At 43.4% G+C, this 24,947-nt stretch overlaps 1 protein-coding gene across 1 annotated transcript in view; it reads left to right on the forward strand.

Moving 5' to 3' along the window:
* The window catches only part of HSF4 (heat shock transcription factor 4), a 33,006-nt gene extending 9,066 nt beyond the window's left edge, over positions 1–23,940 (forward strand). Inside the window, exons 5-13 of the mRNA XM_073307503.2 lie at positions 1,759–1,834; positions 3,645–3,709; positions 7,835–7,934; positions 10,176–10,300; positions 13,322–13,546; positions 17,982–18,087; positions 19,565–19,630; positions 21,832–21,919; positions 23,747–23,940. Coding sequence (XP_073163604.1) covers positions 1,759–1,834; positions 3,645–3,709; positions 7,835–7,934; positions 10,176–10,300; positions 13,322–13,546; positions 17,982–18,087; positions 19,565–19,630; positions 21,832–21,919; positions 23,747–23,940 — 1,045 coding nt within the window. The remainder of the gene's footprint in view (positions 1–1,758; positions 1,835–3,644; positions 3,710–7,834; positions 7,935–10,175; positions 10,301–13,321; positions 13,547–17,981; positions 18,088–19,564; positions 19,631–21,831; positions 21,920–23,746) is intronic.
* The last annotated feature ends 1,007 nt before the right edge of the window (positions 23,941–24,947 follow it).

Consider the following 24,947-nt stretch of genomic DNA (forward strand, 5'->3'; position numbering starts at 1 on the left):
TCCAGTTTGGCCAATGTACATGGCGGAGGGGCGTTGCTGGCACACGATGGCATATATCACATTGGTAGATGTGCAAGTGAATGAACCCCTGATGGTGTGGCTAATGTGATTAGGTCCTATGATGGTGTCACTTGAATAAATATGTGGACAGAGTTGGCATCGGGCTTTGTTGCAAGGATAGGTTCTTGGGTTAGTGTTTTTGTTGTGTGGTATGTGGTTGCTGGAGAGTATTTGCTTCAGGTTGGGGGGTTGTCTGTAAGTGAGGACTGGTCTGTCTCCCAAGATCTGTGAGAGTGAGGGATCATTTTTCAGGATAGGTTGTAAATCTTTGATGATGCGTTGGAGGGGTTTTAGTTGGGAGCTGAAGGTGACAGCTAGTGGCGTTCCGTTGTTTTCTTTGTTGGGCCTGTCCTGTAGGTGACTTCTGGGAACTCTTCTGGCTCTGTCAATCTGTTTTTTCACTTCAGCAGGTGGGTATTGTAGTTTTATGCTTGATAGAGATCTTGTAGGTGTTTGTCTCTGTCTGAGGGATTGGAGCAAATGTGGTTGTATCTTAGAGCTTGGCTGTAGACAATGGATTGTGTGGTGTGTCCTGGATGGAAGCTGGAGGCATGTAGGTAAGTATAGCAGTCAGTAGGTTTTCTCCTGCTGATAATAGCTCATCTTAATTAATTAGCCTCTTACAGTTTGTATGGCAACTTCCACCTTCTCTGTATGTGTATATATATATATATATCTTCTTACTATATGTTCCATTCTGTATATCCAATGAAGTGATCTTTAAAATGAATCCCTTCTGTGCTATAAACATTTGTTTTATGTCCAATGAAGTATTGGGTTTTGGTCTTCCTTTCCATTTTGAATTTATAAAAGGAATTTAAAAATTGCATTAAACGAATTAAAATCACATACCACAAATAATGAGAAGTGAACAGTCAACATGAATGGATTGCACACAGCCCACAGGCTGAAAAATTGTACATCCAAACTGTTCCACAAATGCCTATAAATAATGGTATCAGGATACAGTCACAAATGAGTAGTGGGCAAATAATAGGGCTGTATTCACTGGGTATTTTTTCCCAATGAATTACTCAACCAGCTCTGTCTATAATTTATCTTGTGCCAAGTTCTAAGGCACTGAGAACGATGGCTGTTCTGAGACCGCTGCACAATGAAGGTACAGAAACATCAGCTGAGGATGGAGCCTCCGTGCTGTATTCACGTAGTTCTTAGTGTTAAAAAGAAGACCCTTGAGGCCAAATTTTTGAGAGAGCCTATAAAACGGCTCACATAAAACCTGTGTTTGCATACAAGCTATGTGTGTATGTGGACAATTTGATTTGCAGACACAATTTTAGAGGCTCCTTTGAAATATGACCCTTTAATAATAATATCTCATTGGGTTGGGAGGGATTGAATTTACAGGAGTGCCATTTCAGTTGAAGTGGAAAGAAGTATAGTATTGCCAACCCAAACCAGTCAGAAATCACAAAGATTTTATATTCTTTTTATTTGCCTTACGTTTGTTGAACCTTTTGGGGGTTGTATTCTCAAGGTTTCTCTGCAACCATGAAGGCCAACTACTTGTTTTAAATATATATAATATGAAGGTTGAGACGCTCAGATAATCATGTCTCCAGCATCTGGGGTTTTAAGAAAAGATAAAAGTCACACGCAGTCGGCCACGGCAGCAAACGCAACGCCTGTGTGTGGGGATGTCTGTGTGTTCAGGGGATGTTTCTGTTTTCCTTTCAGACAGAATGAAGTCCTGTGGCGGGAAGTTGTATCTCTCAGGCAGAATCATTCTCAGCAACAGAAAGTGATCAACAAGGTAGTGATCAGACTAGCTCGGCTCAGATAACTGTAAAGTTGTATTGAACTGTGTTATGCAGACTATCAGATAGATGTAGTTAAGTCTCCCTATTCCTGTCCAGAGCCTACGTTATATTTTGTTCAGCCTCTATCATTGTCGTGTATGTATTTTCCCTCTTTCCTAATTGCATTGCACATGGCTCCCCTGAGTGCTAATAGGAGCTCTGCCTGAGAGGCAGAGAATTGTATCACCTTTGGCTACATCTGGTTTTACAGCCGTGCAGCCCCGGGATGGCATTGGGGAAGCTCAGACTTAGCATCTAGTTCTGTGCCCATGTACAAAGAAGAGTAAAATCCTTAAGCAGATGAATTTGTATTGCTCCTTAGTGATCACAGTGACTTTAGGACGCAATATATGTAGGGGAGTCACGGGCACTTTGAGCTGGATCCTGCTTACACTGAAATCAGGGGCAAAGCGCTCACTGGTTTCAATGGGAGGAAGATGGATCATTTATATTTCCATTTTGTATGGAGATAGTCCTCATCATTAATGCCTTGGACTATGGGTGTCAACTACAGACTTTTGGGCTTGCCCAGATTTCTCCCTAGCTCTTTGTGCAAGTCACAGTAAAATCATCACAAAGCCTGTACATGCCCTAGATTGTGCAACCCTCCCTCCCATCGGTGAGTGCTTACACACACAAGTAGCACCACTGTGGTCAGTGAGTGAGGCGGGACTCACCAAGGGGAGAAAAGGTTGCACTGCCTAGTCCTAAGCATAAGATCCTTGAGCCTGCCCCTGCTGAAGTCAATGCGAAGAACAGGAATATCACAGCTACTACAGCAATGTTATCTCCATGGATAGGCAGAGCTGTATGGTTTCTAATGGCAGTCGCTGCACTGAGGCACTGTAGTTGCGTTTTCGCTGCTCTCTTTCTTGTACTGCAAGAAACAAGCAAGCGATGGATGCAAGACATGATGCTAATACGCTGTTTGTACTTGGCCTGCTTTAAAAGTGTTACATTAGGCTTGAGTCAGCTGTCTTCTGATGAAGGATTTCTCACTACGAAAGCATTCTTGCATTATGGTTAGTGTCCTGAAATGTCGATTCTGAGCTCAATAGGGTTAAAAATCCAGCAGAAATGGCTGAGACCCCCAATCCGGGACGACCACCTGTAGGGTATTGCCTTTTAATCTGTAAATAGCCCATTACCTTATATAGAGATTGATTCTGGTCAAGCCGATCTGTGTGCATTGATGCACACGCAATTATGTGCTTATTTGCACGCATACTACCAGATATGATGGGGCTAGTTGGGGACTGTGTATGCACATGGCGAGCGAGCTAGTCCTGTTCATGCGCATCTGGCAGCGTGGATGCAAAGAAGGTGCATAATTCCACGCACAGAAACGCTACCTGGAAATCAGGCCCACGAGTTTTAAGTATGCAGATTGCTCCTAAACCTTTTCAGGCTCGGTCATTTCATACATTCTGATTCGGATGTTCCACCCCATACTAGGAAAAACTTTCTAACTCTATGGGTAGTTTCAGTTCTGGGATAGGCTTCCAAGGGAGGCTGGGGAATCCTGGTCATTGGAGCTTTTAGAGAACAGGTTTGACAAACACCTGTCAGGGATGGTCTGCTTGGTCCTACCTCAGCACGGGACCCTTCCAGCCCACCATTTCTATGATTCTATATTCTGCATGGCAGATCCCATTTCTTTGGGGTTTCGGTGAAATGGGGGAATGTACATGATAAGAAAGGTGCTCTGGAGTGTGGAATGCTGGGCCACTGCTGATTAACACCTGACTTTGATCTCCCCAACAGCTGATTCAGTTTCTGTTCGGCCAGCTCCAATCAAACCCCAGTGGCGCTGGGATAAAGAGAAAACTGTACGTACCCTTGTGTGGCGTGCACACATGCACACGGACGGATAATGCTCACACTTCATTAAAAACACCAGCTCAGCTCAGAGTGGGGTGGGAGGTCACCTGACTCAGGCACCATGGCGATAACAAATGAATGGGGCAGAACTGCTGAGTCAGACCTGCTGACAGTCCTCATTCAGTGGCCTTTAGAGAACCACCACGTCAGCTTGCTCTGACCTTTCTTTTCGTAACACAGAGTGAGCTGAAAGAGGGACAACCTAACTAACTGACGGCTTGATCCGGCTCCCTTTGAAGCCAATGGACATTTTCCCATTAAAATCAATGGGAGCAGGATTGGGCCCTAGCTAATTAAAATAATCAGTTAATTAAAATAGGGTTGCTGAACTTGGATGCATATAAAATATTTCAGGTTGCACCTAGGTTACCGATGCTGCTTCTACAACTATAATCTTAAGGGTAAATTACTGCTGTGTGGAAGTCACTGATGGCATGTACATCTCGTGGGACTTGCTCTTTATTATTGCAATAGATCCTTGGGAATAAGCATATGTTGTTAGGGTAAAATTCAGCCCTGCGCAAAGGGTCAAATTCAGGCTTTATCTTGAGGTCTTAAATGGGCCGCGTGCTGGCCCTCGGCATAGAGGTGAATTTCATTCGAAGTGCTTGGATACCACAGTGATGGGCTGAAAAGAGACTTGGCCTGATTTCACTCTAACTTAAACCAGTATAAATCTGGAATAGCTCCACCGAAGGCAGTTAAGGTACACCACTGTATCGGGGGAGTGAGTGAGAGGAGAAGCTGGTATATCAATTCTTGGCTATGAGTGTTAGTTGAGAACTCACCCCTTGTTGAGAGCTTCTGTAACTTGCAGGTCTGTGCCCTCTGGCTCTATGTAAAGTCTGTGTAAGATGGGCCTGAGTTGTCAAGTTTGTATCCAGACCCAAACACAAACTTCTCCAAGTTCATGGGTAGGTGGATCTTGTCTTCCAGTTTGAACTCATCTCTATTTATGATCTATGGTAGCTGCAGTGACAGCATTCAGACACGAGAGGAAGCACTTCTGTGAATTAGGATGAATTGAAGTTACTAGGAAATGATATTTTCTGGCTCCTGGCAACGAGAATACCAAGCACATGGCAAGGGACTCTGCTCTCTGCTTTGCAGCTTGCTGTGGTTCTTAAATGAAAGCATCTTGTTAAAAAGGACATTGTCTTTGAATGTGTCATGGACCAGCCTGGTAGTCAGAGCCAGAGTCAAGATCCAGGAACCAGAGCCAAGGATCAGGACCCAAGAGTCCAGAACCAAGGTGGGGAGCAGAGCAGGGGCAAGGCAGCCATAGGACTCAGAACAAAGCAGGAACAGTGGTGGAGCAAGCTGGGCACAAGGCAGGCACAGGAATGATTGCAGATGTAGGCATAAGCCTTGGACAGCCGCTGCCCGAGTGCTACCGCTGGGCTTAAGAGCAGTCCTGGCAATGCAGCTCAGCCACTCGGGGGATCTGGCCGATTAAGGGTTCGAGCTGCAGTTAGCTAGTGGTAAGGTCATGAAGTCTGTCTAAGAAGTACTAACATATTGAGCCCTGAGGTAAGCACTCTCTGCCTGCTTCCATGTTGTATGCAGCATTGTGTTAGGCATGTTGGTTCCAGGATATTAGAGGGACAAGATGGGTGAGGTAATGTCTTTTATTGGACCGACTTCTATTGGTGAGAGAGACGCTTTCGAACTTGCACAGAGCTCTTCTTCGGGACTGGGAAGCTAATTGGTATTCTACACCAAGCCTAGGCAAAGCACAGAGGCTGCAGTGTTATTGAAGTCAGGCACTGACCATAACCTCTAGAAGATGGTAGTCCTCTCTGGTTTGAACATAATTTTACTTACAAAACTTACGAAGTTTAGATGGTGCATGGAAATACACAAAGATAAAGACACACTTGTTTTTGCTAGATGTAATGGGTATAACCCTATAGGCCTCCTGTGTTTCCGAGCTCTAGTTGACTAACCAAGCAGCTGATCTAGGAGAACTAGAGCCAATTTCTCTTTAAAACAAGAAAATGAGAGGAAGAAGCCAGGCAAGTGTTGGGTTTTACTGTTTGTTTGTTTGTTTTGTTTTAAATGTTAGCAATGAGGAGGAAACTCAATGAAAAGAGGATGCAGAAAGAATGGGCTAACCTATAAAGTTAGACCTATAGGTCAGTTCATTGTTAGGAGGATTTGTAACCCCTTGCAAGCTCAGCTATCTGCCATTCAGCATCAGGTTCTGGTTTTCAAGGAGATTAATATGCTTGGCTGCTTTTTAAAAAATAACATGCTAAGGGTTCCTGAAATAGTCAGTTTCCTGTACGCCAATTCAAAACATTCCCCATTGTTCTTTCCAGAGTAAAACAACTGGACTCCACCTAAGAAATCTCTCCACTTGGACTTCCAGCTGCCCATTGGCCTTTTTCTCATTTATTATTTGTTACTATTATCAAGCACTGACAATGTGGTCAACACCATATAAGACAGAACAAAGACATTCCCTGTCCCATGGCAGTTGCAATCTAAAGAAAGGCACAGAGGCTGTTAGGGGAGGAAGGATGGATGGCCTTGTTGTTAGGGTAGTCGACAGGGACTTGGTTCCTAGCTCTGCCACAAACATCCTGTGTGGCCTTAAGTAAGTTACTTAATTTCTCTGTGGCTCAGTTCCCCATCTGCAAAATGTGGGTAATACTTCCCTATTTCACAGTGGTAATGTAAGGCTAAATCAGTGTGAGGTGCTCAAGTACTATGGTGATGAAGGCTATATCTTAGTACCCAAGAGAGATCAATTATGGCCAAAATTTTCAAAAGCGTCTAGTGGTTTTAGTTGCCTCAGTTTTCAAGGTCCCAGCCTGAGACCCCTTAAAGGGACCTGATTTTCAGATGATGGGGGCTCAGCACTTTGTACTAATCAAGCCCTGTTAAGGTATTTCATTTCCCCCACTCCTTGCAAAATTGAGATATCCATAATCACTTGTCACTTTTTAAATAATTCCTGAGTGTCATCAGGACTCAGGGGCCTAGGTACTGTACATCATATAGAATGGAAGCTTAACTGAGGATGGGGGAACAGCAATTGGCATTAACCCCCAGTCCTCCAAAATTAAGCTTGCCGTTTATCTGGAAAGTTGCATTCCTGTGTATTCTATTCATTTTCTCTATTCCATTCATTAATAAATACCTTATTTCTGATCAGCCTTCCACCTTTCTGGTGAAATGTGTATGTAATACACAGTAAAATTTAGACTCCAGTCTAACTGAGCTGAAATTTGGTTTATTTAAATACTTGGGCATTGAGTTATGTTGCATGTCTGGGCAGAATGGGGATGAAACTGCAAAACGGAGCACAGAATGTAGAAGAGACAACTGGATCAAATAGGCAAATTGCAGAAATTCACACAAAGTTGAAATGGAGAAAAGATTTTCTTTTCAAACTTCTGGTGAGAAGGTGAAAGCTGCTATTGGGAAGGTCTCCACTGGATGATTGGGTCTCACTGGAACCTGGTAGCTTGACAGGGCTTTCACTAAGAATGAACTTCCCTTTAATAGTATGGCTGAGGTAATAGGTTTTCTCTAGTATTAGTCATATAACCCCTCCCAGCGCTTAATTTGAATTATTAAAAGCATAAATATTGCAGCCTGTGCAAAGGAAAATCAATGGGATGGATGGTTTGGTGGTTCAAGCCCCAGGTTTGAAGTACTGTACTTAGACCTCTGTGGAACTGCAACTTCTAATCTTGGTAGGGGTGTTTCAGATTTTCTGTCTTCTGTGGGCTATAAATAGAGTTCTGAGTCATGAGTCATTTACCCTGTGTGGATCTTTCAGTTAAGACCTGGAAAACCAAGGTCCTGTGTCCTCTGCATGGACATGAAAGGTCCTGTGTGCTTGGTGATCTATCCAAAGCTGCTATTACACTGTATCTTTTCACTTTACCGTCCATGATACAAGACAGGAAACCACCTGACAGCAGAAGAAAATAAGACACGCACATTGAGAAGCTTCATGCTGACGCCAACCACTGATTCAGATGTTTCTTGCACTCATACTTAGGTGGCAGACAGTTAAGACAAGGCTGAGATAAAATATCTTTTCTCCTTCTTCCCTACAGACCTCTGATGCTAGATGATGGAAGCTCAGTGCCACAAGTGTCCAAGTTCAGCCGAAATTTGTCTGTGGACCCTCTTCATGATTCCTATTTCATTCAGTCGGTAGGTTCGCTTTCAAACACGGACACTGGCTTCATTCCTTCTTTTTGCCATGGTGTCGTTGTGAGAAAGGTGACATTTCTGTGCATGAATATTAGCCCAGGTAACTTTTTTAAATGAGAGTAAATGTTCAAAAGTGACCCAATGTGGCAAAAATGCATTGCGGAGAGAGAGATTTGCAAAGTTACATTTTATTTATCTGAATATTCACTATGCCGCAGTGAAAGAGGGCCCATCCTGCTCTCTGGCTGCCCTTTCCTGCTGTTCCCTGACTGGATGAAAGTGTGAAGAGGCTCTGGCTGGAGTACGGGAGAGAGATTCTGGATGCTATTTCCTGGTTACTACTCACAGGCTCATGTGATCAGGGAGGGAGAGACAGCTGGAGCACAACCCGGTGTCATTCTAGCCAGGTCTTTGGCCATGGGTAGCCTGGGGGGACTATGTTCTGGGCTACATCTATGGTAAGAGTCCTCCCAGCTGGAATCTTTCCGTAATAACCTGGGGTGCCACCTAAATGACTAAGGAGCACAAGTCCCAAAATGCCACCTCTGGACTCTGAGTATGAAGATCCCACCTAAAACGGCCCTGCATATAGACATGCAGCCCATACCCTCTTCCTAGCTCTCCAAGCCAGGAGAAGTTCAGAGAGCAGCTAGAAACAGAGGCCTCCTGGCCAGATGAGACAACAACAGCCCTGCATAATCCATAGCCTCATAACTCCTGTGATTGCTTTGGTTACCCTGCCCACCGCAGAACAGATGCCATTTGTTTAAACAAGGTGAATTCCCAGGCACTGGGTGCTGTAAGCAAAGACTATATGTAACTGGAGAGGGAAAGTGTTATGCTGAGTTGTTGGGACATAAAGATAAGGTCCTGGTTGCTTGCGGTGATTTAAAGGTCTCGTGGATCATAGAATCATAGAATCATAGAATATCAGGGTTGGAAGGGACCCCAGAAGGTCATCTAGTCCAACCCCCTGCTCGAAGCAGGACCAATTCCCAGTTAAATCATCCCAGCCAGGACTTTGTCAAGCCTGACCTTAAAAACCTCTAAGGAAGGAGATTCTACCACCTCCCTAGGTAACGCATTCCAGTGTTTCACCACCCTCTTAGTGAAAAAGTTTTTCCTAATATCCAATCTAAACCTCCCCCACTGCAACTTGAGACCATTACTCCTCGTTCTGTCATCTGCTACCATTGAGAACAGTCTAGAGCCATCCTCTTTGGAACCCCCTTTCAGGTAGTTGAAAGCAGCTATCAAATCCCCCCTCATTCTTCTCTTCTGCAGGCTAAACAATCCCAGCTCCCTCAGCCTCTCCTCATAACTCATGTGTTCCAGTCCCCTAATCATTTTTGTTGCCCTTCGCTGGACTCTCTCCAATTTATCCACATCCTTCTTGAAGTGTGGGGCCCAAAACTGGACACAGTACTCCAGATGAGGCCTCACCAATGTCGAATAGAGGGGAACGATCACGTCCCTCGATCTGCTCGCTATGCCCCTACTTATACATCCCAAAATGCCATTGGCCTTCTTGGCAACAAGGGCACACTGCTGACTCATATCCAGCTTCTCGTCCACTGTCACCCCTAGGTCCTTTTCTGCAGAACTGCTGCCTAGCCATTCGGTCCCTAGTCTGTATCCTTCAACCAAGGGGAAGTTAAGGGGTCTTGGAAAATTTAAATGTGGCTAATCCCATTCTGCCTACATTAAAATCCCTCTGGAGCGGCCATTCCAATTGGCATAGTTATTTTATAGGTATATTGTAGTAGGCCTCTGGGTGGGGGATGGGTTTGAGGTGATTATGATGCTGTGTGCACTTTCCTTGTGTGAGTAGTTCCACCAGCTACCTCATTGACTGCAAGAGAATTGCTCCCATGAGTGACAGAAGCAGGGATTTGCCCACAGGGCCCAATCCTGTAAACTCTTACTACCAAAGATGTAGTTCCATTGAATTCAATGGGACTATGCCCAGTAGGAGGGACTATATTTTGCCAATTAGCTACCGCCCCCTGTAGGAGTGGTGTAGCTGCACCACCTCAGGGGATGGTCCAGGAGATCGAATGCCCCATTCTGTCCCAAGCTGCTGGGTTCAACTAGGCAATGTGTGGCAATGCAAGGAGTTTGGTGGAGATGATCCAGAATCTCTGTTACAAGCTTGCTGAGCCAATGTATAACTGACATAACGAACTTCTTTAATTCTTCTTGGTGTATCACAAACTGATCCTTTTGTATTTTCTTTTGCAGCCATCTACAGAACCTGCCTCATGCTTAACCAGTCCTGCTATTGCTGGAGGGCCAGTCATATCGGATGTTACTGAAGCATCATCACCGAATGTCATGTCGCTTCAATCTCCTCCAGAGGGTAACAGGTAAAGAACGTTATTGTGATCGTAAACTAAGGGTGCGTCTGTACTTTGGGCTCTGGGTGTAATTCCTAGCTCAGGGAGACATACCCACACTAGCTAGTGTGCTAAAAATAGTCTAGCCATGGCAGCACGAGTGGTAGGATGGGGTAGCTGCCTCAACTACATACCCATCCAAGACACTAGGCACATACTCGGGTGGCTAGCCCCTCTCACCACTCTCACTACTGCAGCTGCACTCTCTTTTTAGCGCACCAGCTCCATGAAAGCTAGAGTGGGTATGTCTCCTTGAGCTGAGCATTACATACCTAGCTCAAAATATAGAGACACCCTTAGAGATCTGTGCAAGGATGCAAATAACTACATCGGAATATTGTCTAGGATTAATTCTCCTATGGTGTCTTCATCTCAGTCTATACTACATGCCTCACATATTTAAAAAGTGGCTGTGTATTTTATCTGGTTTGCAACATGCCATATGTGGGAAATTTTAAAAAACAGGTTGTGACCCTGAATGCACACACATTGCAATAATCAGTCATAGGTTTTGTGCTGGGAGCTACCAAACACTTCCTTGAAAAGTTATCCAGAACATTTTACTGATACTTTCTCCTTAAGAAAATGGAAGTCTCAGTCTTAATCAGAGAGTAAGATATCTGGATTTGTTGGTTCTATTTTGAGACAGAGTGAAAAAGAAAGCGAGAGCTTCTATTTGGTTTTGATGAGGAAGAACTTAAATGAGGAAGAACTAAATTGAACATCATCCTTAATATCAGAAAATAGAGAAGACTGCCATAAGTGCTCTTGAACTTTTAGGTCAATTTGCAAAGATTCCAGAAAGTTACAGCATTCAAATACACAGAGATATTTCCGAGTTAGGCTATATGGCTATCTCTTCCTATTGTCCATTTTAGATATTCAGAGGCTTTAGAGTTACCGTGACGAAATATGCTATAGTTACATCCATGCAAACTGAATGGAGTGATGTAATCAATGTAATCAATCTCCCTAGCTAATAGACAAGACTCTCTAGAAAAGATGCTGATTGAAACTGTGCTATCCCTAAAATTAGTTAGAAGCATATTAAGTGCTCCAGGTAGGATCTGCTCCCTAAAATCAGTTTTTGGTATATAACAATGCTGCTTATTCTTGAGTGCCATCTACTGGCACTTTATCTATTAATAAACTATCTACATATATAGAGACAGCTTTTGTAGAGAAGTCTCATAATAAGACAGAGACATAATGAATACATGATGATGTGGCGCATGATAACTATTTTATCAGCAGGAGCTTCTGGTGGGTGCTCACCATTCATGAGTTCTGCAGACGATCCCAAATTTGTACTGATGACTCCTTTGTAACATCCCACCCCATCACATGTGTTGTCCATGCCAGATGTGTTACAGCAGCAGCTTGTGGAGTCTGATCACTTTTTATCATTGTTCAATTTTGTATCCCTCTGCCTGTAGAGCTAGTTGCCTTAGTTACTTTCTGAGTCCAGCTGTGCAGGGCTTATAAAAAACTTCTAAAAATGGCACATAGCAGTTTTTTACTCATAAAAATTTCACTATTTGGAAGTCTAATGGCTTATATCCTTTAAGGGCTAGAATTGAAGGCTGGTCCCATTGGAAAAGGGGAAATCTTCCATTCCCTATGGGATAATGCTTCTGCCTGAGACTTTCAAGGCAGCTATGGGATTTGGATGACCTAGTGGGAATTTTAATGAGAATGGATGTCTCAATCCTATAGTCAGTTTTGAAAACCTACACCTCCGTTTCTAATCCTGCAGGGCCACAAGATAATGAACAGAGCCACTTTTACTGATAGAACATCTGTCTCCGGGCTGTGTCCGAATCTTGCCCACATCCTGGGCCTCAGACAGGGTTAGACTGGAGGAAGTTACACAGTAGGAAAGAAAAGAGGGAAATATTAAAACAGGGCTACTGTTTGAAGCTTCACAGGGGGTTGGAATGTTAGACTGAGTGCTGAGGATATGGATTAGTGGGCAGAGTGCAGGTGAGGTGGTCCAAACAGCTTGATAAATAGATGTACCATATGGATGCCACCTTCTCCACATATGTAAGATACCTGATGGGACATATTCACCTCTGGCGTAACTCTGTTGAAGTGAATGGAGTTATGCCAGCAAAACATTTGGCCCAATAATTATTATAATTAATAACAACCTTAATGCGGGACACTCCCTGGATATTAATGACCCACTGGTGTTAATGACCCTTCGTGCACCTTGAGCCAAGAATTCTTTCTAGCTGGTCCTACATCTCCAGGAAATGTGGTGCACCTTGATCACGCTTGCTTGTAGGTAACATGCAATGTCAGCAGCATTCCAGATGGGAGGTTAACACAGTATCAATAACGCAGCAGGCTCCAGCATAATCCAGGATTCCTTTAATCCATTTAGTGGTGTGGTCTCAGTGTCTGAGACAGAACTGAAATGTAAAACACACAGTCTCACAGAATGAGCCGCATAGCCAGGGTGGCAGCACTGGTCAGGACCACCAGGGTGGATGCCCTGTAGTATTTCCCACATGTGTATGAGGTTAAATGAAATGTCAATGCCCTTCCCTTGATCTGACAGTTGAAATCTAAGACTCCCCAGTTGGTGTTTTCCTTCTGGCACAGCACGTGTCGCATGTGGTTGTGCCTTTGACAGCTCTTGCTGATTAAAAGAGGCCACCCCATTTGCTCCTGGCAGAGGAAATAAGAAGAGCCATGTGCATGCACAAGAAGGAAAAATCTCTGAGAAAAGCCGGTCCTTATGCCGAAGCCCACTAAAGTCAATGGGAGTCTTTCCGCTGACTTTCACTGGGCTCAAAATTAAAATATTAAACTTGGGTGTAAACAGAGTTCATGTGTCCACAATGGGGGATAAACACTGCATGGCAGTTGGATCAAAAGCAGAAACAGCCCCTTTGCCAGTACTGCCCTTCCCATTCATGCAAATAGCAAAGTCCTTGGTGCACATATGTGTGAGTGTGGTGCTGAAACTTTTCTTTGGTTCAGGAAAAAATGCCACATGCTGATCAAGGAAGAACCAGTTAGCCCTGGAGTGAAAGCCACAGCTGAGCCAGATGTCTCTCTGCCTGGCTGTAGTGCGTGTGCTGAACCCCCTGTGTTACCAGTTGCAATGGTTCAGTCTGTTTTAGAAGGCAAAGGGAGCTGCGGGGCGCCACAGTCTGCAAGTTCACAGCAACCCGAAAGAAGAGGCAGAAGGGCACCTCTAGACAGGTGAGGGGAGGACAGCAGCTATGCACATCCAACTGCATTGCACATGAGGGTTGCCACCTGTCCAGGTTTTCCCAGGATTGTCCTGGGAGAACTGTAAGGCAGCTCAGTACACGCTGCCAGCTGTCCAGGCTCAGGATTATCCCAGGTGTCCTGTTTTTTTGTAGCTCGGAGGTGGCAACCCAATGACACAGAATGGCTTGTGGCTAATAACATCTGTAGTGATGCAAGTTCCATGCTGGAAAGGGCCTAAGGGCCAGCATATATTGCTGAAACCGGTGGAACATGACACTGGCTGCACACAGCATGCTGAGCCCCTTGTATCCTCTTGTGTCATATGAGGGAATAGATCTGGTAAGAGATGACAAGAAACCTCCATCAGACACAGGTTTAGATCACGGGAAGAATGTTTCATTAGCAAAGAGCTGCCAGTTACGTCGTCCTCCTTTTTTCTCCCTTCTCCAGCTCTGTGAACTCATGTGGGTTCTTCCTCCTTCAGTTTGCATTCCTTTCATCGCCTCATCTGTCACCTTCCTGATGGCTGGGCACATCTCTCCATGCTCAGGGAAAAAAGTCAATGCTCACAAGTCAATAATTGATCCAATCCTCCGTCATTATTGAGGTTATTCTTTTGGATACCGTGCACTCAGCCCATGTGTTTTTGGGAAGATAACTTCATCCACTGACTCTTGCCTCAGAGTGTGTTTGTGGGTAGCCACAAGACAGACTGAGTGTTTTAATTCCTTCCCATCTTTGACTTTGGGTAGAAAGCTGGCTAGATTGTCGGGCTCAACGGGTAGTGATCAATGGCTCCATGTCTAGTTGGCAGCCGGTATCAAGTGGAGTGCCCCAAGGGTCGGTCCTGGGGCCGGTTTTATTCAATATCTTCATAAATGATCTGGAGGATGGTGTGGATTGCACTCTCAGCAAATTTGCGGATGATACTAAACTGGGAGGAGTGGTAGATACGCTGGAGGGGAGGGATAGGATACAGAAGGACCTAGACCAATTGGAAGATTGGGCCAAAAGGAATCTGATGAGGTTCAATAAGGATAAGTGCAGGGTCCTGCACTTAGGACGGAAGAACCCAATGCACAGCTACAGACTAGGGACCGAATAGTTAGGCAGCAGTTCTGCGGAAAAGGACCTAGGGGTGACAGTGGACGAGAAGCTGGATATGAGTCAGCAGTGTGCCCTTGTTGCCAAGAAGGCCAATGGCATTTTGGGATGTATAAGTAGGGGCATAGCGAGCAGATCGAGGGACGTGATCGTTCCCCTCTATTCGACATTGGTGAGGCCTCATCTGGAGTACTGTGTCCAGTTTTGGGCCCCACACTTCAAGAAGGATGTGGATAAATTGGAGAGAGTCCAGCGAAGGGCAACAAAAATGATTAGGGGACTGGAACACATGAGTTATGAGGAGAGGCTGAGGGAGCTGGGATTGTTTAGCCTGCAGAAGAGAAGAATGAGGGGGGATTTGATAGCTGCTTTCAACTACCTGAAAGGGGGTTCCAAAGAGGATGGCTCTAGACTGTTCTCAATGGTAGCAGATGACAGAACGAGGAGTAATGGTCTCAAGTTGCAGTGGGGGAGGTTTAGATTGGATATTAGGAAAAACTTTTTCACTAAGAGGGTGGTGAAACACTGGAATGCGTTACCTAGGGAGGTGGTAGAATCTCCTTCCTTAGAGGTTTTTAAGGTCAGGCTTGACAAAGCCCTGGCTGGGATGATTTAACTGGGAATTGGTCCTGCTTTGAGCAGGGGGTTGGACTAGATGACCTTCTGGGGTCCCTTCCAACCCTGATATTCTATGATTCTATGACTAAAGCTCAAGCCTCATGCAAGGGACCAAAGATTTATTCATTGGTCTTTTATCCTTTATTAGGAAGAGATTATTAAAATCGAGGCACTGTTACTCAAAAGTAGTTTTTACATTATAAATAACTGGGTTTTGAAACACATTTTGAAACAATTAAGTGACAAGCCAAATTGTTAATGGGGATGGAGAAGAAAGAGCTGTGTGTTAATGAACCCAAGAGGTCCAGGTATAGAGGAATGCAGTTCTGTTCCTGAACTCTGAAGGATCATTGAGAATCTTGGAGTCATTGCAGATAAATATACTAGGACCCGTAAGATATACAGTGACTGGCGCCCTGCTGAAAGGGCATTAGCACAACTCTTCCTGGCTCAGCCAGAGGGGACATCCTGCGTAGCTCCCTTCAGAGAGCTGCTGTATATGGTCCATAAGGGTCTCTGGCTTGAATCTCAGCTGCAAGGATGATATGGCAGTAAACACACAGCATGTTCAACCAGCAGAAGGAGAACTGCCCTGGCTGTCACATCTGACCACCACAAAGTAGACAGAGCAGAAAGAAATTAACAGAAAGGAGCAGGGGTTTTGAGTGAATCTGAGAAGACTTGGGCAACCCCAGTGAAGAAAGTTCTTACCACATGTTGGGCTGAATGAAAATTCTCATGGGAAAGGGGAAGAGAGAAGGTTAAGTGAATCCCGGTTATAACTCGCTGACTTCAGTGGAGCCTCAGAGAGGGGAATCTGACCCACTGTTGCAAACAAGGGTCTACATAAAATCTGATACCTCTGAGGACGCTCACCCTTTCCTTGTATTGAACACATTTTAATACATCCTGTCAACTCTGTAGCTCCTCTTAATGTATAGTCCCAGATTCTGCCCTCCGATAAGGCTTCCATTTGAGATTACATTAGCCACCAATATAAATTCAAGGTTAGAATTTGGCTCAGAATGTCTTCAGTGAAGATGTTTACCCTCTTAAATATCCGTAAAGATTGTAGTATAACTCCACTCCTCAGACCCTAATGATTCATGAGTCTACTCTACAATGTAGACACAATGTACAATGGAGACATTTTAGAGACAGAACTATCCTATCATTTCTCTCTCTTTTTTTGACTGCCACAAAGTGTGTACCTAAGCTAATTATGCCATTTGGCCTATGTGCTTTCTTGTCATGTAGAATGTCCCCTTATTTCAACTCTCTACTGGAATTTTGTTTCCTCTTGGAATCTGTTTGGTTCATTTTCCCTCTAATTAGAATATATTGCAGCTTATTTGTCTTCCCTTTTATATGGTATACTCACCGCACACTAACACAAACTAATAATTCGGGCTGTTTTTTCAAAGGTGACCATATAAGGGTTCGGGCATTTGTTTATGGTGGCACCCATGGAAATCTCGTTTATGGCACCTGCTGACAGAGCAGGAATGGCTGCAACCCTGGACCTTTCTGTATGGTCTCTTATGGAAAAGTCCAGTAGAATTTAACAGAAAATGCGGGGGAAAGAGCACAATTTTATAGAATTTAATAGAAAATCAAATCCCTGCTATAGAATTCTACAGGATAATTAAAAATGTCTATAATAAGAACTCTCTTTCTTTTATGTGTTGTAGGTTTGTGGTTTCTCTAGAACCCTGTTGATTTTAAACCCTATTGTATTCTACAGAACTTTTGCATAAGGGTTAATAATAATTCATCAGCTATATTATTATTCTTACAAATCCTGTTTATTGGTGCCTGAGAGCTGACCGAGAATGGGGCTCAATTATGGTAGGTACTGTTCAAACACAGATGGTCTCTGCCCTGAAGAGCTGACTATCTAAACAGACAAGACAGACACACACGGTGGGGGAAGGAGAAGAAGACACCAGCAGAGTGAACAATGTGATGGTAGCAAAAGTCATGTAAATGCAATGAGTTTTTTGGAGGGAGGGGATAATTAGGAGGGGGATCAGCTAAAGAGAAAGAGAAGGGAGGATGGGGCAGGGAAGGAGAAGATAGGAGGGCAGGTGTGGAGTGAAGCAGTCCCTGATTTTGGCTGCTGTTTACGATTCCCTCTCTAGCTGGGTGTCACTCTCTGTTGGCTTGTACAACTCTTTCTACAATGGGCTCTTTCCCTTAATGCCATTTAGTCACAGGAGTTCAAACTTCTTGGATCAGATTAACTGAGCCTGGTATAGAAATGTGTGCACTGTACTGACTTCAGATCTAGAGGGGATCCATTTAGGGGGCGGGAGGGAGAGAGGTATAACCACATGCTTCTCCCTCGGAATTTCCTCCAAGGAGGGTAGCTTTAATTCTGCCAGAGACACCATAGGAGCCCAGTCTTTGGGAGCTAGGGAGAGGATGTGACCAAATATATTCCCAGATACATGGGCCCTTTAGAAGGCGTACAGCAGGCTCCGCTGCTTAGTGTCACAGTAGCCTTATCCCCATTCTGGTGGGTTGTGCTCCTGGGGTTAGTCCATAAAAGCTGGTGTAACCTAGGGCTGAGCATGGCCCATAGGGTTGCCAGGTAAAATTTGGGCATATGCTTTACCTTGGGAAGTTTAATAAATTGTATTTTCAATATAAACGTGTATATTTCATATTGATGACACATTTTCCTTTTCTCTTTCCTCAGAACAGAAATTTCTGACCCCGTGGATGGTACTGATTTGAGTTTAGAGGGCCTGCAGGTGCTGCTGAGGAGCCAGCAGTATAATCTGGAACCAGCCAGCGTTTTGGATGTGAGTGTTAAGAGCACACTTTTGAATGTGACAGTCACTTTGATTGTTCCTAGAAAAACTGTGAACAATGTAGCATATTCTTGTGCACCATCTACTGGCGCCTTATCTATTAACATATATACAGACATCGCCTCTGTAGAGTACTCGCGTAGCAGCGAGTTTGAGCAGCTTAAGATTTTGTCATGCATTTTCATTTCTCGTAAAGGGAAATATACTTAGGTCTTATACCCTAAGATCACACAACAGAATCCATTTGGCTAAGACAAGGTCATAAGATCTAGAATTGTATTAACATTCTCACTCTTACATAAAAATAGTTTTAATACTATTCTTTAGTAGTCCGGTTAATATTTTTCATAGTATCCTGCATCCTGTATGGTCCCACCTCATCCAATTAGATTATGTCTGAACCTATTACTCCTTTGCCATTTCCTCCAGTTCTTGGAAGGGCTGCTGAGGCCACATTATCCCTACTGAGGTCTTTACCTGTCTGAGATTCCTGGGATGTGTTTAATTGCAAATTGGCAATGGGGTTTTATGTTTTTTTCCAGTGGTCAAATAGCTCCATATATAGGGAAAGAATATATTTGTCAGAAGAGAGTTGATCTCTTTGATAGATGGTTCATATTTATCCTTATAATAAACGTGTGGATAATTAAGAATGGGTGATCAAAATAGCAAAAAGAAAAGGAGTACTTGTGGCACCTTAGAGACTAACCAATTTATTTGAGCATAAGCTTTCGTGAGCTACAGCTCACTTCATCAGATGCATGCTGTGGAAAGTACAGAAGATCTTTTTATACACACAAACCATGATAAAATGGGTGTTTACCACTACAAAAGGTTTTCTCTCCCCCCACCCCACTCTCCTGCTGGTAATAGCTTATCTAAAGTGATCACTCTCCTTACAATGTGTATGATAATCAAGTTGGGCAATTTCCAGCACAAATCCAGGTTTTCTCCCCACCCCCACCCCCCCACAAACCCACTCTCCTGTTGGTAATAGCTTATCTAAAGTGATTGTTAGTCTGTATTCGCAAAAAGAAAAGGAGTACTTGTGGCACCTTAGAGACTCTGACACCTGATCAAAATAGGACACCTTTATTCTCTCAGGGTGGAATCTTGAGAGGTGCTAGAACCTGTGACTTCCTTTGACTTTAATGGAAAGATTCAGTGATCATTGTTTGTTTGTTTGCTCTTCTTGTTCCTTGGTAGGAGTTTTTCTGCTAATAATACAACTTCTTTCTTCTCTCTCTGAGTGAACCAGAACATAGTATCAATGGCCTGATTTTTCAAAAGAGCTTAGCATCCTAAATTGAGTGTCACATTGGGAGCAGGTGGATGCTGGCCTCTTCTGAAAATCTTGCCCTCGGCTACAAAATCTTCGGACAGTCCTTCCAAAAAGAATATGAATTGTAAAGTCACTGTAGAATCCTTTTACTCTCTACTAGGAAAATAAATGTCTCGTTTCCAACAGGTCTTTAATCCAAATCTTTCAGTGAGTGAGTGGAATCTGACTGACATGGAAGCCAATTTTTCACCGGTAAAGGATGCATATTTGTGTCTGTGTGAAAACCATAGTATAGATATGAAACAGCACTTCTTGTTAACAGAGCTAGTACATTAGTGGAGAATGAATAATTGTTTTATGGGAAGGAGGAGGAGAATTTTACAGTGGGTAAGCATTCACCAGGGATGAAACTGAAAACACCAATACTCTTCACATGTGACCCAAACTAGACTTGAACCTCTATTTTCCACTCAGAAGAAATCTGAGCTTATTTGGAGGACTGGTTGGGATAATGAAAATGCAACATGCTGGAATCTGAGTTGCCTTTTATGTGGTCTTCAGTTGAAACCAGCTGCCCAAGTACCAGTCTTTGTGTTGACCCTCTGCACAGGCATGAAATTCACCCACTGTTAATTAACTTTTAGTTTGGAAAACTGATTTAATTGCAACAATTCTAAAAGGAAGAAAAATAATATCTCAAATGCATATAGTGCCATGTGTGTGAAAGTGCTTTACAAAATATATATGTGTGAAATGCTGCCCTCCCTGGGGTGTAATAATGTCATTGTTTAAAAGCACACAGCCATGTAACACAACAATTTAGGAAAGCAAATGAAGACTATATATACAGTTGAAACTGTGGGGGAATGTGATTAGGCAGGGTGAGACTGGAATTTGACACTGGGACTAATATCACTGAAGTAATATTACACACAGATGGAAATGCAACCGTCACAGGATGTTAGGTTTCACTACAGGGGTTTCTTCTCCTACTTGAGACCAGGGGCAGCCTTTCAGAGCTACAGTATCACCCTCCAGACAAGTTTTATCTGCAGAGTTGCAAGTCAGGTGGTTTTGCCGCCTCAGAGGGTAGGATTTCGCTCCTCTGTGTCAGTGCTGCTAAGGCGGCAATTTTCTGTCATCATAACAACGTCCTTGGCTAGCTTTTGTTTTTTCTGTCATAACTGGCCATTTTCTGAGGTAAATTTTTTTCTCCTGGCTGTCAGGAGGGCAATAGAGCCTCTGGAGGCCCAATTGGTAATGCAAAGGCTCAACAGGAGTGGGAGCTTGCTTTCAAAATGGAGGACTCTGTATAAGAGCAAAGGCCAACAGATACTCCCAGGTTGCTTTCCCCATTCGGCCAAACGCAGAAGAAGGCTGTATACTTAGTAATTCAATCCTTCAGCTCAACAGGATTTTCCAGTACCTCAGGCAGCCTCCTCAGGTGACGCCCTGAGCATACAAAAGAGCATATAGTCATATGACCAGCTGTATTGCCAAAGCGATAGTGCAAGCAAGTACAAAATCTAGTCAAAGCACTTTCAAGCACACAGAAGGGGTCCCGGGATACATCACCCCCCCCCCCCCCCCCCCGATCACTGCTCAGTAGCCCACAGACCAGTAGAAGTCAGTAGGAGTTGAGAGGGCATTATTCACCTCACAGGATGGCTCCAAAAGAGAAGAAATTCAAAGTTAGGCCTCCAACAACTTTAACTCATCTCCTGGCAACTTCCAGCCTTGCAACTTAGAAAATGTGAGAGGACTCTTGGAATTGTTTTAAAAAAAAAAAGTTAGACATTAGAAAAATCTCTGTTTGATGGCATGTTGTATTTGGCTTTAGATAAGGACCCTTAGTTAGATGGTACAATGTGATTAAGAGAAAGATTCCTGTTATCGTAGCCGCTGGCTCTATGAACCTAGCTAGTGATGCTTGGTTGCACAGGAATTTTAACCCCTCATTAGGATTCTCTTAAAATAAAATCAGGTCCGATCTTTGGAGGTACCATTTTTCACCTTCCAAAATTAGCCTGAAAAGAGTGGGATTCCGCAGGGTAATCCCACCTTCCCACCCCAATTGGCTGTAAGTAGCAATCACAGGTTGGCCCTATGTTCCACGTGGAATAGAGAGGCAGAGGATAGAGAAAGCAATCACAGGTAATTTTTTATTTAAAGCTTCCTCAAGGACATCTCATACTTGGTGCTGGGTAGCTCTGCCAGGTGCGGAAGCCAAATCTGAGATAACGTAAGGTTTACGTAGACACGAACATGGCAATTTGCTAGCAATTCCTCTTGTGTACATAATTTTGCTTATTAGAACAGAGGCCAGCGATAATAAATTCTGTGTGCTATCATTTGCTGTATGAATAAAGCACTGATCTTCACAAACAGCCTAGTTCTAACCATCTCCCTGTCTTTGTATAATTGTACATTGTAGTTTGTATTTTTGCATCAAGATGCAGCAACTCAGAGTGGATCTGGAGAAGAATGTAAATGAACTGTTTCCCAAAGTGTTAAATCCTCACTTTAACACCACCTGCCCAGGTACCAGCAATAGCTGTCCAGGCAAACACAGGAATGGGAATTCAGTAATGAAACTAATGGTTAAGCATTTTTAATGGCTAGATGAAATGTCTGGTATTGATCCTTTAGCAGACCAGAGGCTTATGATAGTATTGCAACTTTTGTGTTTCAGTTTAGTGATTATTCCTCAATGATGTTTTAAGATAACAGTTTAAGATTGGAGATGTGCCAATATTTAAATATGACCAACCTCTGTCTATTCCTGCTAACATCTATGGTGAGACGAGATGGGTGAGGTAATGTCTTTTATTGGACCAACTGAAGAAGAGTTCTGTTTAAGCTTGTCTCTCTCACCAACAGAATTTGGTCCAATAAAAGATATTACCTATCTTGTCTCTCTATTATCCTGGAACCAACATGGCTACAACAACAATGCAAACATCTGTGGTGTCTGTCAGAATGTAGCCAGTCTCCTTTTGATTGTTCATTGCCATCCAATTGCTATGTGGTGACCTAGGTGAAATGTTGATAGTCTCAATCTACCTTGTCTTCTTGATCTAGTAGAGACATGCCCCTATTTTTAAAATAAATACCACTCATTTAAACCCGTGTCAGCAGAGAGGCCAACATCTGAATGGGTATGGAAATTAAGTTCTGTTTTACCCCTGGAGCTGGTCTTTCCAGACTACGATTGAATCACATTGGTTCAGCAGTGTCACGATGCTTGCATTACTGCTGTCTGTGCTGTACCATTTCTTTCTATCATAGGACTTGTCTGCCTGGGAAAGTATATTGTTATAATTATACCAGTATAAACATCTCATGTGGACACTCCTATTCTGGAATTAGTGGCTTTTTTTCAATTTAGTTTAAATTCCTTCCCTAATATCATAAGTTAAACCAAAATAAAGACAATCTTTGAACAGAATCAGTGTCCGCATAGAGCAGCTAGTGTAACCATATTGGTTTAAAGTCACAGCTTATGTTATATGGAAAAATCTTCCCCATGTAAACAAGTCGTTACACTCTGTCTAGAGTAGAAAGAGGTTTTTAAAATGTGTTTAAAACACCACTTACAACCTAGTGTAGACAGGGTTTTAAAAACGTATTAGGTGGTCAGCCATGACCCCATGCTTGGTGCCCAATGGTGCATGAAATATGTTAGCTAGCGTGTTTTAAAACAGTCTGTTTCGCTGCTCTAAACAGAGCCTTCTGGTTTTCTGGTAGTGTTCTCCCACCATGTATACATAACCGCTTTGTTACATCAATGACTTTAGTCTCAGCCCAGGAGCATCCATGGGCAACAGATTCATTAAAAAATTGATGTATTGAAGACAGAATTCCTTGGCACTGTAGGTGATGTTGCATGAAACATGCATGTCTGTACTGGTAAGGCCTGGTGAGTCTAGTCTCTTCTTTGCAAGGTCCCTATTGTACACATAGCAGCGTGAGGATAGTAGGGGTGAAATAAGGGAGACATTGGAACTGGTGGGTGCCTCCAGTGCGGAGGTGAAAAAAAGCTGAAAGCATATGTATAAGTGGGGGAGAGCAGCTGCTCTTACCCAGTCCTCAAAGGCTTCAGGCCATTTGCTTCTTTTTCCATTCCCTTATTCCCATACATCTCAGCGATTGAAGTATGATTCAAAATCAGCTGAAGCCAATGGAAAGACGCCCACTGACTTTAATGGACTTTTGGACTGTCCCAGTTCCAATCCCTTCTGGCAAAGTCCTGAACTCCCTTAATTCCTATTGGAGTTCAGCACTTCCTAGGATCCAGCACTTAGTTAATAAAGACCAGTAGTTTGCCTGTCGGTAACCACGTTTTCCATTTTCTGTCTGCATTCCTAGGGAAAGATGTCATTCTTGAAAGCACCCAGCAGTTTCTCATTGATCGTGAAGCAGACTTCAGGAGCAACATTGTAAACCTGCCTGAAAATTCAGCTCTTTATATTCCATCAGAAAATATGGCTTCCTATCTTTCCTCTGTGGGTCTCCAAGGAGATATCCCATTAAACCTGAGCTCTCCCACTGAAAGTAACTAGTGATCTATTTAGCTTTACAAGACAGTTGTGCCTTTTACTCCCTTACAAAACATCTACAGTTTTGAATGTAAAGGAACAACAGTGACTTAGAAACACACGAAAGAGTGGTTGTTGCTCTTTTTGAATTGATGGAAAACTCAGCCACCATACCTGTTTGCACCGCCCAAGCTGCACTTGTTTTCCCATGCTTACCCAAGACAAATTTTACAATAGGCAGTCTTCTTCCAAGAAACAAACTTGTGAGTGCCCAGTTACAGGAAATCAGCTGTGCAACCGGTCCACCCCTAAAAGTGTTTTCTTTTTTACCCATTTCCTTCTTTTGATATGATGAGAGATACTCATATCTCTCCCTTATCTTCACAGTTTAAGCAGAACAACCTGAATTTGCACATCCCTCAGTTGACATCAGTCTGTGCAGATGGAACTTTTTCTGAAGACCCATCCTAGACTGTGAAAGAAACTCCCATAGAAACTAAGGACCATCATAAATCATACCACCTTCCATTCCCAGTGTAAGATATACTTATTTGACCTGCCTTCTTCAACATCAACACTGAGCAGCATGGACATTTAATTATTTTAGAAAAACCTACCAAACCACAACGCTCCACTGCACACAGAATTCCCCCCCGGGAAGGGGATGAGAAGGAACGAACCACATGTGACACATGTTAGACACATCACTTAGTGCAATTCTGGAAGGTGCTCAGATTCTACTGTGATGAGGGCAGTATAATAACCTATTTCGAATAGTAGATAAAATAGGACAAAGGGCTGGATATAATTTTGGTTTTCAGTGGCATTTCAATACTTTGCATGCATATCCAGTCTAATCTACTGTGTGTTCGCATTGACTTGGAGGTTATTCTGAGTCCCCTGAATAAGATTTTGCTAGCCTGTTGCTTTATTCATATACACAAATGAGAGAACCCAGATTTCTTTAATGGGATCCTGATTGAGTGAGACTTTCAGTGCAAATACCTGCTGGGGGTGGGCGCGCTGAGAGG

This window comes from Lepidochelys kempii, chromosome 12 (assembly GCF_965140285.1).
Source record: "Lepidochelys kempii isolate rLepKem1 chromosome 12, rLepKem1.hap1, whole genome shotgun sequence".
Lineage (NCBI taxonomy): Eukaryota > Metazoa > Chordata > Testudines > Cheloniidae > Lepidochelys > Lepidochelys kempii.